The 13807-nt window shown below is 43.7% G+C and overlaps 1 protein-coding gene across 1 annotated transcript in view; it reads left to right on the top strand.

Annotated features, from left to right (window-relative positions):
• Positions 1-13807, top strand: part of kpnb1 (karyopherin (importin) beta 1) — a 61345-nt gene that overhangs the window by 31926 nt on the left and 15612 nt on the right. Inside the window, exons 11-13 of the mRNA XM_038778533.1 lie at positions 2650-2841; positions 3928-4058; positions 4458-4605. Of these exons, the coding sequence (XP_038634461.1) occupies positions 2650-2841; positions 3928-4058; positions 4458-4605 (471 nt within the window). The remainder of the gene's footprint in view (positions 1-2649; positions 2842-3927; positions 4059-4457; positions 4606-13807) is intronic.

The raw sequence follows: 13807 nt of genomic DNA, 5'->3' as shown, positions 1-13807 counted from the left end.
ATTTATAATCATCTAGATAAGAATAATATGATTAGGGATAGTCAGCATGGTTTTGTGAAGGGTAGGTCATGCCTCACAAACCTTATCGAGTTCTTTGAGAAGGTGACTGAACAGGTAGACGAGGGTAGAGCAGTTGATGTGGTGTATATAGATTTCAGTAAAGCGTTTGATAAGGTTCCCCGCGGTCGGCTATTGCAGAAAATACAGAGGCTGGGGATTGAGGGTGGTTTAGAGATGTGGATCAGAAATTGGCTAGTTGAAAGAAGAGAGAGTGGTAGTTGATGGGAAATGTTCAGAATGGAGTTCAGTTACGAGTGGCGTACCACAAGGATCTGTTCTGGGGCCATTGCTGTTTGTCATTTTTATAAATGACCTAGAGGAGGGCGCAGAAGGATGGGTGAGTAAATTTGCAGACGACACTAAAGTCGGTGGAGTTGTAGACAGTGCGGAAGGATGTTGCAGGTTACAGAGGGACATAGATAAGCTGCAGAGCTGGGCTGAGAGGTGGCAAATGGAGTTTAATGTGGAGAAGTGTGAGGTGATTCACTTTGAAAAGAATAACAGGAATGCGGAATATTTGGCTAATGGTAAAATTCTTGGTAGTGTGGATGAGCAGAGGGATCTCGGTGTCCATGTACATAGATCCCTGAAAGTTGCCACCCAGGTTGATAGGGTTGTGAAGAAGGCCTATGGTGTGTTGGCCTTTATTGGTAGAGGGATTGAGTTCCGGAGCCATGAGGTCATGTTGCAGTTGTACAAAACTCTAGTACGGCCGCATTTGGAGTATTGCGTACAGTTCTGGTCGCCTCATTATAGGAAGGACGTGGAAGCTTTGGAACGGGTGCAGAGGAGATTTACCAGGATGTTGCCTGGTATGGAGGGAAAATCTTATGAGGAAAGGCTGATGGACTTGAGGTTGTTTTCGTTAGTGAGAAGAAGGTTAAGAGGTGACTTAATAGAGGCATACAAAATGATCAGAGGGTTAGATAGGGTGGACAGCGAGAGCCTTCTCCCGCGGATGGAGGTGGCTAGCACGAGGGGACATAGCCTTAAATTGAGGGGTAATAGATATAGGACAGAGGTCAGAGGTGGGTTTTTTACGCAAGGAGTGGTGAGGCCGTGGAATGCCCTACCTGCAACAGTAGTGAACTCGCCAACATTGAGGGCATTTAAAAAGTTTATTGGATAAGCATATGGATGATAAGGGCATAGTGTAGGTTAGATGGCCTTTAGTTTTTTTCCATGTCGGTGCAACATCGAGGGCCAAAGGGCCTGTACTGCGCTGTATCGTTCTATGTTCTCTGGAAAGTAGCGACAAAACTGTTGATCACACCCAGATGCGACTGAATAAGGCTTGCCAGTCTATTGACTGTTCCCATGCTAAAACTGTTTTCTTCGATGTGTCGTAGCAGTTGGGGAATGTGTAGTAGTTGGCTTTGTTTACTCCCACTTGCCAAACTTTCACTGACTTGGAAAGCATCTATTTCTTCACTGTGCCGAAAGCAATCATCATCCTTCCCTTGCAATTGAAAGTTCAGTTCATTTAGAATTAAAAAGATGTCTGCAAGGTAAGACATAGTTAGCATCCAAGTTTCATCAGCAAACGAATCAGCCAAAGCAGACAATTTCTCAAGGTGAGTAGAGTGGATTTGATACCTCAGTTCGTGAACTCTGACAAGCACCTGACCCCTTGACCACCAACGTATTTCTGCGTGAAACAACAAATGTGTGCTTGGGCCACATATCGGAACACAGAACCTCAAATGCCTGGTATTGAGTGAGCTGCGTTTCACAAATTCCTTTCAATACCACTTCCAAGATCGGATGGATGGATTCAATGCCAATAGCTCACAGTGAACTAAACAATGATTCCAAACAATGTCCTGACCGGCTGCCTCCTTAATCCTTATTATAAACTGCTGTTTTTCTCAGTCATGTTTGCTACCCCGTCATTTGGTGATTCCTCTGCAATGAACCCAGTCGAGCTCGCACTTTCCAACCATGTAACTATTCAATGCTTCATAAATCTCTGCGCGAGGCATGTTGGTTGGTAATGTCAGGCAGCACAGCAAATCTTCAAATTCATTGTGCCAAACATACTAGCAAGATTGCACAATCTGAAATATCTGTTCTGTACTTCCAGTTGTATAATTCGGCGAGCCACTATATTATTACTATGTGGGATGCATTTCAGCATTCCAGCTAACTTCTCATCTGAGAACGTACAAACTATGTCTATTGTTACAGGGAGAATTAATCTCAGCGGGTTGCGACCCTGAGTTTGAAAAACCCCGGCTTAAAAGATGAATAATGTGAAGCTTTTTGTGCAATACCGATTGCTGATGTTTGTGTGAGGACCTGCCTTGTAAATTGCCCAGAGAATTGTTTTGGTGATTGGGCAGAGTCATTTTTGAGACTAACGTGACTTTCCAGTATGGTGCTAAAATGGTTTTGTATCTGTTCTTCACACACTTGCAAGTTTATCTCCAAAAATGACAAAATAGTCGCACATGTTCACAACGGTAATAAATTACGGTAAGACTTCAGTAATTTCTTCTAAGGTTAATGTTGTGTTGACATTTATGGCTGTTAGCCAGTGTAAATGCCCTTGATAGTTGTCACTGTTTGTAAATTAATTTCTAATTGCAGGCAATGCCCACACTGATCGAGCTAATGAAAGATCCGAGTGTTGTGGTTCGGGATACTACAGCCTGGACAGTGGGACGAATTTGTGAGTTGCTTCCTGAGGCTGCCATCAATGATATGTACTTAACTCCTCTACTGCAATGTCTGATTGAAGGTCTGGGAGCTGAACCTCGAGTGGCTTCTAATGTTTGTTGGGTAAGTTACTTATTGAGAGAGAATGAAATTATTTATTTAACCTCAGTTTGATCCTAATCAATATTGCTAAGATTGGAAGCCTCAAGCAAGTGATGAGTTTGCAAGATATTAGCAGTCTTGAATGATTTGGTAATGACCTTGAGCCATTTACTTGGTGCCTTTGTTGATTGTACGGGGTGATTTAACAAATGTACAAAATGTGAATGTCAAGCTCTCTTTTACTTCAGATAATTATGTCCATTTAAAGTTAATGGTATAACAATAAAATAGTATTTAAGGATTTACACAGGCTTGGTCATTAGGTAGGAAGTGGTACTAAGTATACATTTTATGTAAAGGTTTAATCCAAGTTATTTTACTAATGTGGAGCACTTTCAGCTGGGAGCTTGTAGCTGTCAACTTTAGCTGCAAATTTAAACGCTAACTATTGAAGATTATTAAAACAATTTGCAAGATATCTGACTTTTTATGATTCAAAGCTCTTAGATGTTTGAGAAGGAGAAATATGGCTTGATTCTTGCATGTATGTTTGGTTTCAAAGAAGCTATCTTTGTAACCTCATTTCCTGCCAGAAAGATCAGTCTAACCCTGATATAACAATATCTGCTGACAAATGATGCAATACTTAGTGTGAAACTAATTCGTACATGTCAAGAGGGTCCTGGGTTCCACAATGTTTCAAGACCTGAAACATCCATTGAGTTGTATTTTCATTGTTTGTAGTCCAGGTTTCCTCTGGGAAAAATAACTGATGTAAATGGTTGATGTCAAGATCTGATTCTGTTCTGTGACCACAAAGGGGTGTCTGAACTCAGTCCAAGGTTATCAATTGGGCATCGTCACTTGAGCAAGGTATCCGAGAACAGCTAATGCCCATGAAATATCCAAGTAGGGGCCAGTACTTGGTAAGGGGTTGTGTGAAGGTGGGATTTCATGGCCAGACGAGGAACATTAATACTTTGAGTATCTCTCTCTGTGCCTACAATTCTTCATTCTTTTAGCAAAATTAACCAAAACCTGACAATTGTTGCCATTAGATCTTCAGTCTTAAATCATCTTTAAAATGTAGTCTTACCGTTTTCACAGGCTTTCTCCAGTTTAGCAGAAGCTGCTTATGAAGCTGCAGATGTGGCAGATGATCAGGAAGAACCTGCAACGTATTGTCTGTCGTCATCATTTGAATTGATAGTTCAGAAACTATTAGAAACTACTGACCGGTAGGAGAAATACTTTGTGCCCTTCCTTCGTGTGTGTTCATTCTTGCTGATGTAGGCAGTCTGCTGTTAAGTTAAAATTTTACTTTGCTGCTTGTGGCTGATTTTGATTGTGCACACTTAGATTTTTTTTTTACTGCAGCATAAAATGCATTGGATCATTTGCCACCAATGTTTGCATCTCATTTTTAATGTAATTTAGCTGCTTAAACGTGGTTCTTGGCAGTGGCTTGGTTTGACACTGAAGTAACAATCTGCACTTCTGTATTTATTGGAGGTGCCCTTTGTACAACTAGGTTATTTTGGCAGTTGTTTTGGATGTGAATGCTTTAATATATTAATGCTGTGTCTAAAAGTTCAGGTAATGTAAATTTGATTACTAAGTAAAATGGTTCCCTTTAGGCCTGATGGGCACCAGAATAACTTGAGGAGCGCTGCATATGAGGCACTGATGGAGATAGTCAAGAACAGTGCCAAAGACTGCTACCCAGCAGTACAGAAAACAACTCTGGTCATCATGGAAAGGCTACAGCAAGTATTACAAATGGAGGTAGGTGGATTATGCATGTAATTTAACAAACTTAGCATTTTAGTCATTTTATTTTAAATGGGCATACTGGTTCAAAAATTTGGGCTGTAATTTATAAACCCCCAGTGTTGGATTGGGAGAAGTGCTCCAAAGAGTTGCTGGGGAACCCCAGGAAACTGGCAGGTAAAGTTGGCACAGCATTTGCCCGGAAGTTTAAAATTGCCCTACACTGGGAACTATCCAAAAATGAAACTTAAATTAAGACCATAAGACATAGGAGTGGAAGTAAGGCCATTCGGCCCATCGAGTCCACTCCGCCATTCAATCATGGCTGATGGGCATTTCAACTCCACCTACCAGCATTCTCCCCGTAGCCCTTAATTCCTCGCGACATCAAGAATTTATCTATCTCTGCCTTGAAGCCATTTAGCGTCCCGGCCTCCACTGCACTCTGCGGCAATGAATTCCACAGGCCCACCACTCTCTGGCTGAAGAAATGTCTCCGCATTTCTGTTCTGAATTTACCGCCTCTAATTCTAAGGCTGTGCCCACGGGTCCTCGTCTCCTCGCCTAACGGAAACAGTTTCTTTGCATCCACCCTTTCTAAGCCATGTATTATCTTGTAAGTTTCTATTAGATCTCCCCTTAACCTTCTAAACTCCAATGAATACAATCCCAGGATCCTCAGCCGTTCATCATATGTTAGACCCGCCATTCCAGGGATCATCCGTGTGAATCTCCGCTGGACACGCTCCAGTGCCAGTATGTCCTTCCTGAGATGTGGGGCCCAAAACTGGACACAGTACTCCAAATGGGGCCTAACCAGAGCCTTATAAAGGCTCAGTAGCACATCGCTGCTTTTATATTCCAACCCTCTTGAGATAAATGACAACATTGCATTCGCTTTCTTAATCACAGATTCAACCTGCATGTTTACCTTTAGGGAATCCTCGACTAGCACTCCCAGATCCCTTTGTACTTTGGCATTATGAATTTTCTCACCGTTTAGAAAGTAGTCTATGCTTGGATTCTTTTTTCCAAAGTGCAAGACCTCACATTTTCTCACGTTGAATTGCATCAGCCATTTCCTGCACCACTCTCCCAAACTGTCTAGATCCTTCTGCAGCCTCCCCACTTCCTCAGCACTACCTGCCTGACCACCTAACTTCGTATCATCGGCAAACTTCGCTAGAATGCCCCCAGTCCCTTCATCCAGATCATTAATATATATGGTGAACAGCTGCGGCCCCAACACTGAACCCTGTGGGACACCGCTGGTCACCGGCTGCCATTCCGAAAAAGAACCTTTTATCCCAACTCTCTGCCTTCTGTCAGACAGCCAATCCTCAACCCATGCCAGTAGCTCACCTCGAACACCATGGGCCCTCACCTTACTCAGCAGCCTCCTGTGTGGCACCTTATCAAAGGCCTTTTGGAAATCCAGATAGACCACGTCCACTGGGTTTCCCTGGTCTAACCTACTTGTCACCTCCTCAAAGAATTCTAACAGGTTCGTCAGGCACGACCTCCCCTTACTAAATCCATGTTGACTTGTTCTAATCCGACCCTGCTCTTCCAAGAATTTAGAAATCTCATCCTTAACGATCGATTCTAGAATTTTACCAACAACCGAGGTTAGGCTAATTGGCCTATAATTTTCCATCTTTTGTCTTGATCCTTTCTTGAACAAGGGGGTTACAACAGCGATCTTCCAATCGTCCGGGACTTTCCCTGACTCCAGTGATTTTTGAAAGATCTCAACCAACGCTTCCGCTATTTCTTCAGCCACCTCTCTCAGAACTCTAGGGTGTAGCCCATCGGGGCCAGGAGATTTGTCAATTTTAAGACCTTTTAGCTTTTTTAGCACCATCTCTTTTGTAATGGCAACCATACTCAACTCAGCCCCCTGACCCTCTATAATTTTTGGGATATTACTCATGTCTTCCACTGTGAAGACAGACGCAAAGTACTTATTAAGTTCTCCAGCCATTTCCTCGTCTCCCATCACTAGCCTTCCTGAATCAGTTTGAATTGGCCCAATGTCTACTTTGGCCTGTCGTTTGTTTCTTATGTATTGAAAGAAACTTTTACTATCATTTCTTATATTACTGGCTAGCCTGCCTTCATATTTGATCCTCTCCTTCCTTATTTGTCTCTTTGTTAACCTCTGTTTGTTTTTGTAGACTTCCCAATCTTCTGATTTCCCAGTGCTTTTGGCCACTTTATAGGATCTCTCTTTTTCTTTGATACATTTCCTGACCTCCTTTGTCAGCCATGGCTGTCTAATCCCTCCCCGGATAATCTTTCTTTTCTTGGGGATGAACCTCTGTACAGTGTCCTCAATTATGCATACAAACTCCTGCCATTTTTGCTCTGCTGTCTTCCCCACTAGGGTCTGCTTCCAGTCGATTTTCGCCAGTTCCTCTCTCATGCCCTCGTAATTACCTTTATTTAACTGTAACACCATTACATCCGATTTTGCCTTCTCTCTTTCAAACTGCAGACTGAACTCAACCATATTATGATCGCTGCTTCCTAAGTGTTCCCTTACTTTAAGATCTTTTATAAAGTCTGGTTCATTACATAGCACTAGGTCCAGAATAGCCTGCTCCCTTGTGGGCTCCATGACAAGCTGTTCCAAAAAGCCATCTTGTAAGCATTCCATGAATTCCTTTTCTTTGGATCCACTGGCTACGTTATTTACCCAATCCACCTGCATATTGAAGTCCCCCATGATCACCGTGACCTTGCCTTTCTGACATGCCTTTTCTATTTCCCGGTACATGTTGCGCCCCTGGTCCTGACCACTGTTAGGAGGTCTGTACATAACTCCCATTATGGTTTTTTTGCCTTTGTAGTTCCTCAATTCTACCCACACAGACTCCACATCATCCGCCCCTATGTCGTTTAGTGCCATAGATTTAATTTTGTTCTTAACTAACAAGGCAACCCCACCCCCTCGGCCCACCTTCCTGTCTTTTCGATAGGTTGTATATCCTTGGATGTTTAACTGCCAGTCCTGAACCCCCTGCAGCCATGTCTCTGTGATGCCTACCACATCATAATCATTCACGATGATCTGTGCCATTAGTTCATCTACTTTGTTACAAATGCTACGAGCATTCAGGTAAAGTGCCTTAATGCTAACTTTCTTATCATTACAGATATTGGAAGTCCTAAGATGTCCAAAGTTATCCTTCCTTTTTGTTGCATTCCTAGTCTGCCTCAAGCTTAAATCCACCTGCCTACATGTTATCCTCCTGCGTATCTTGGCATTTAACTCCATGCTCCCTGTCGCTTTCACTTTCCCTTCCCCCCAACTCAGAAGTTTAAAGTCCTACTGACCACCCTATTTATCCTCTTCGCTAGAACACTGGTTCCAGATCGGTTCAGGTGGAGACCGTCCCAACGGTACAGATCCCCCCGGTTCCAAAACTGATGCCAATGTCCCATGAAGTGGAATCCCTCTTTCCCACACCAATCCCTTAGCCACGTGTTTACTTCCCTAATTTTCTTGTCCCTATGCCAATTGGCACGTGGCTCGGGCAGTAATCCGGAGATTATGACCCTTGAGGACCTGTATTTCAATTTTCTTCCTAGTGCTTGATAGTCCCCGAACAGGTCCTCCACCCTAGCTTTACCTATGTTGTTAGTCCCAACGTGGACCACAACAACTGGATCCTCCCCCTCCCGCTCCAATATCCTGTCAAGCTGGTCAGAGATGTCCCGCACCCTGGCACCGGGCAGGCAACACACCATGCGAGACTCCCGATCCGGCTTGCATAGGATACTATCTGTCCCCCTAATTATAGAATCCCCTATAACAACTACTTGTCTTTTTACTCCCCCCTCTTGAATGGCCTTCTGCACCATGGTACCGTGGTCAGCTGGCTCATCCTGTCCAGAGCCCTTTTCCTCATCCATACAGGGAGCAAGAGTCTCATACCTGTTGGACAAGGTCAAGGGCTGAGGCTCCTGCACTCCTGAACTCAGGTTCCCCCTGCCTGCCTCACTAACAGTCACACTCTGAAGTCCCTGATCACTTACTGAATGTGAATTACTTAATCTCCCAGGTGTGACTGCCTCCTGAAACAAACTGTCCAGGTAACTCTCCCCCTCCCGGATGTGCCGCAGTGTTTGAAGCTCAGATTCCAGATCATCAACTCTGAGCCGGAGTTCTTCCAGCAACCAACACTTGCTGCAGATGTGGTCATTGCCATTCACAAGGGGAACAGCCAACTCCCACATCATACAGCTACAGCACATCACCTGCCCAGCCATCTCTGATTAGTTAATTAATTTATTACTTTGTATAAATTTCAGTTTTAAAAAAAACTTGGATACCTCTGCTATAGTCTTTTTCAACCTAGTTCTGGTTAACAAATAAGAAAAAGAAAAATTATAATGTTTCAACAAAATTGCAAGGTTTCAACTGGTTACACCAATACCGTACACAGAAAAAGTTAACCCATTATTTACCACATCTAACTTCTGGATAGCTGTTGCAGAGACCCAGACCAAACCTCCCAGGGTATCTCCACGGGACTACCCCAACCTCCATGTGTCTCTTTTTCAAAACATCTAAATATAAAGTGAATGCCATAAACCCCATATCTGGTTCACTACTGTCTCTTTAAGGGACTCCAGACCCACAGCAATTTTTATTCATGGGACCCTTTCTAGAGCAATCGCATCCTTCATATAGTCAAAATAGAACTCTGTAATCTGGCTGTGGCCTAACTAAAGTCCTGTAGAGGTATAACATAACCTCCCTGCTCTTGTAACCAATGCAGAGAACGACTAATAAAGGCAAGTGCCCCGTTTGCCTTAAATAACCCCATTCACCTGCCCTGCTGCCTTTAGGGATCTGTAGGCAAACCCCCCATGATCCCGCTGTTCCTCTGAGCTTCCTAGTGTCCTGCGATTACTCTTCACAATGTGCATCGCCCCACACTTTTGCCTCCAGTCACACAAACCGCCTTCTAACACCACACTGTCTCCTATCACTAAGCCAATTTTGGAACCAACTTGCCACGTTACCCGGATCCCATGCACTTTTAACTTTATCAATCTCCCATGTGGGACTTTGTCAAAGGCTTTGCTGAAATCTATTATGGAGTTCAATCTAGGCAAATGCGAGGTGATGCATTTTGGAAGGTCAAATGAGAGGGTGCAGAGGAGGTTCACCAGGATGTTGCCTGGTATGGAGGGTGCTAGCTATGAAGAAAGGTTGAGTAGATTAGGATTGTTTTTGTTGGAAAGACTGAGGTTGAGGGGGGACCTGATTGAGGTCTACAAAATTGAGAGGTATGGACAGGGTGGATAGCAACAAGCTTTTTCCAAGACTGGGGGTGTCAATTACAAGGTGTCACGATTTCATGGGGAGAGTGGGGAAAGTTTAAAGGAGATGTGCGTGGAACGCTTTGCCAGTGGAGGTGGTAGAGGCGGGCACGATAGCATCATTTAAGATGCATCTAGACAGATATATGAACGGGCGGGAAACAGAGGGAAGTAGACCTTGGAAAATAGGGGACAGGTTTAGATAAAGGATCTGGATCGGCTCAGGCTGGGAGGGCCGAAGGGCCTGTTCCTGTGCTGTAATTTTCTTTGTTCTTTGTACGTAAACTGCCCTACCCTTATGTACACACCTGGTTACCTCCTGGGGAAAAAAAATCAATGATTTTGTTAGGCTTGGCATCCCTCTGACAAAGCCATGCTGACTGTCCTTGATCAAACCTTGTGCCTCCATACAGAGATTGGTTCTGCGATTCAGAATTTTCTCCCAACAGTTTCCCTATTACTGATGTGGGATTCAACTGGTCTGTAATTCCCTGGTTTCTATCTACCACGGTCCTTGAAAAGTGGAACCACATTAGCTGTCCTCCAGTACCTCCCCTGTGGCCAGAGAGGAATTAAAAAATTTGCGTCACAGCCCCTCTAATTTCCTCCCTCATCCCCCATAGCAGCCTGGGGTACAACTCATCTGGACCTGGGGGCACTAAGTAAAGGGAGCAGACTTTTAAGTCCGCCAAAACCTCCAGTACCACCTCATTCCTCATGTCAAACTGTTCAAGAACCTCAATGTCCCTCTGTCTGAATTTTGCATCTACATCCTGCTCCTCCAAGACAGATGTGAAGTTCTCATTTAACAGTCTACCAATGTCATCCGGCCTAACACACACAATACCCCATCGGTCCCTAATGCAGGGGCAGTGCAGTGGCACAGTGGTTAGCACTGTGGCTTCACAATGCCAGGGTCCCAGGTTCGATTCCCGGCTGGGTCACTGTCTGTGCGGAGTCTGCACATTCTCCCCATGTCTGTGGGTTTCCTCCCACTAGTCCTGAAAGACGTGCTGGTAGGTAATTTGGACATTCTAAATTCTCCCTCTGTGTACCCGAACAGGCCTGAAATGTGGCAACTAGGGGCTTTTCACAGTAACTTCATTACAATGTAAGCCTACTTGTGACAATAGAGATTATTATTGTTATTATTACTCTTGGATCGTGCTCCCTCTTTGCTCTCCTAGTGTTTAATTGAAGCTTTCAGTGACTATTTCTATGTTGAACAGTCATTATGTCCAGTTTCAATTCTCTTAAAATATGAGCAGCAAATATTTTCCTGCAATTTAATGACTGATCAATGCTGTCAAAATGCCTATAGAATAACTGGGCAAAGTTTATGTCCTTTTTGTTGTTTAATTGCCTTAACTAAATTGGTTTAATTCTTTCAGGTTTCTTTTGGCTACAGTGCCTTAAAGTACTTTTTGAGCAATATAATGGGAAAAATTAATTGAATTGTTGATGGAACTTCCATCCTGATACAAATGGCAAAGTAAGATGCTGTCATGCAGTGATGTAAATATTTATTATGCAGAGAGACTTGAAGAAGAAGCAATTAAGCACAAACTTTAGTAGGTTCCGTATTATTTATCCTATACACTTAATCTGGTTGGTACCGTTCTTCCGGAGCATTTTCTATATTTCCTCCATGGCAAATCGACAGCTAAAAGATAACCTACAAAAGTAATGAACAAGAAAAGTGTTGTGTTATTATGCATCCTCTTTTTAACTCCATTGCTGATATCATCAGTAAGTGGTGCAATGTCATTAGTTGTTTGCTACCTGTGGTATTCAACTGTCGTGAGTTCTAATTCTATTCTCTCATGTTATTTAGATGTTCAACTAGCTGCTCCTGTTTTTAAACTTGGTTGTTTTTATCTTTCGAAGAAGATTAGCTTTAAGATTAATGCATTTTGACTACCTTTTTGTGGTCACATCTTTGAGAATAAAAAAAATTCGAATTTCAGCATGCTCAAAACAAAGTTTTGCTAAATTTCCCGAAGGGTGACAAGTTAGCACCGTGTGGCTGTGTTTAGGACAGAGTTTGTGGAAGAGATCGAGGGCCGGACTGAACATGTGGAAAGGTTGGAATACCTAGCAAATGGGATCACAGACAAGGATGGGTTATGCTTGTTCAGAATCACCACAATCCCAAGCTCAGTAATTGCCCAACATTTCAAATTCCGTAGTCATTTTCTGAAGAGGGGACAGTCTGAAACTTTGTTGCTGAATTGTGCCTGCTCTCTGACTGTTGAGAGTTTGGGGCAATTTTGGAAGATATGGTTCGGCACAGGCTAGTATAATATATAACACTGCGATGAAGTTACTGTGAAAATCCCCTAGTCGCCAGTTCATGTAACAAGCACACCTTTCAGGACTTATGGGAGTAAACTGGAGCACCCGAAGGAAACCCACGCAGACACTGGGAGAACGTGCAGACTCCACATAGACAGTGACCCAACCAGGAATCCAGGTCCCTGGTGTTGTGAAGCAACAGTGCTAACCACTGTGCTAGGACAGCATTCAACGGCATTCGCTGGGAAAGGCCACGCTTAGTTTTAAGAAGGCTCTAGAAATATAAGCGCATGGAAATGGCTGCCAATAATCCAAAAGATATTCAGACAGCCAAGAAGGAAACCTCAGCCGATGGCACATTTCTTAGAAAGCTTAGACTTTTACGACATGTTTAAAAGAGTGAGGGGCGGGCTGAGCCTATTTATGCTACAGCGGAGTTTGCTGGACAGAAAATCAAGATGGAGGTGGACACAGGGGCCTCTGCATCGGTAATCCGTGACAAGGCCGTCAGGAAGATTTGGGGGGCTCTTAAGCAGGCACCGGTCCTTACTCAGGCAGGAATTAAATTAACCTTCAGGCGTACACCTTTGAGACTATAACATTGCTTGGCGTGTCAGTGGTAGACATTGCATGCAACAGCCAAGAAGGAAGAGCACGGCTCTTGGTGGTAAAAAGGCATGGGCTTAGTCTACTAGCACATGACTGGCTCAGGAAAATTAAGTTGAACTGAGGTGAGAAAAAGCTCAAGTGGCAGAGGATGTCATTCAGAAATATCGTGAGGTTTTTAAAGACTAACTGGGTGCATTGCGGGGCACTATCATTAGATCGTTGATCCTCGGGCTATTCGCTTTTTCAAACCAAGAACCGTGCCCTACATCTTTAAAGGCAACATAGAGGAGGTGTTGGAGTGGATGCAAAGATTCGGAATCATTGAGTCGATTCAGTTTTTGCGTTGGGCAACTCTTAATTATTCAAGTGATGGTACTGTGCACATATGTGGGGATTGCAAACTTACCATTAATCAAGTTTTCAAGCTGGGTGCCCACCTTTTGCTAAGGGTAGAGGATCTGTTTTCAACCCTTGCAGGAGGCAAGGCATGATCAAAAGTGGACATAAACTAGGCCTTCAATATCGCTTGCCAGAGAAATATTTGAAGCAGTAAAGAAAAGGTATAGTCGCAGATGACCATTGGCTGCTTTCCATTTTTGAGGGGGAGAGCTGACTGGTGGTGTTTTAACCTGAGGATCATCTCCGGCAGGGAACAAGGTTGAGAAGACGAGCCTTAATTTTTTAAAAATAAATTACCAATTCATTGTTTTCCAATTAAGGGGCAATTTAGCATGGCCAATCCACCTACCCTGCACATCTTTGGGTTCTGGGGGCGAAACCCACACACACACGGGGAGAATGTGCAAACTCCAAACGGACAGTCACCCACAGCCAGGACTGAACCTGGGACCTCGGTGCTGTGAGGCAGCTGTGCTGTCCACTGCCAATGTGCTGCCCTAAGACGGGCCTTCGTGAATAACCTTGACCGGTATAGGAATTGAACCCATTCTGATGGCCTCACTCTGTATCACAAACCGGC

This window comes from Scyliorhinus canicula, chromosome 19, assembly GCF_902713615.1.
Source record: "Scyliorhinus canicula chromosome 19, sScyCan1.1, whole genome shotgun sequence".
In the NCBI taxonomy this organism is placed as follows: Eukaryota; Metazoa; Chordata; class Chondrichthyes; order Carcharhiniformes; family Scyliorhinidae; genus Scyliorhinus; species Scyliorhinus canicula.
This window is presented reverse-complemented; position numbering and strand designations above follow the sequence as displayed.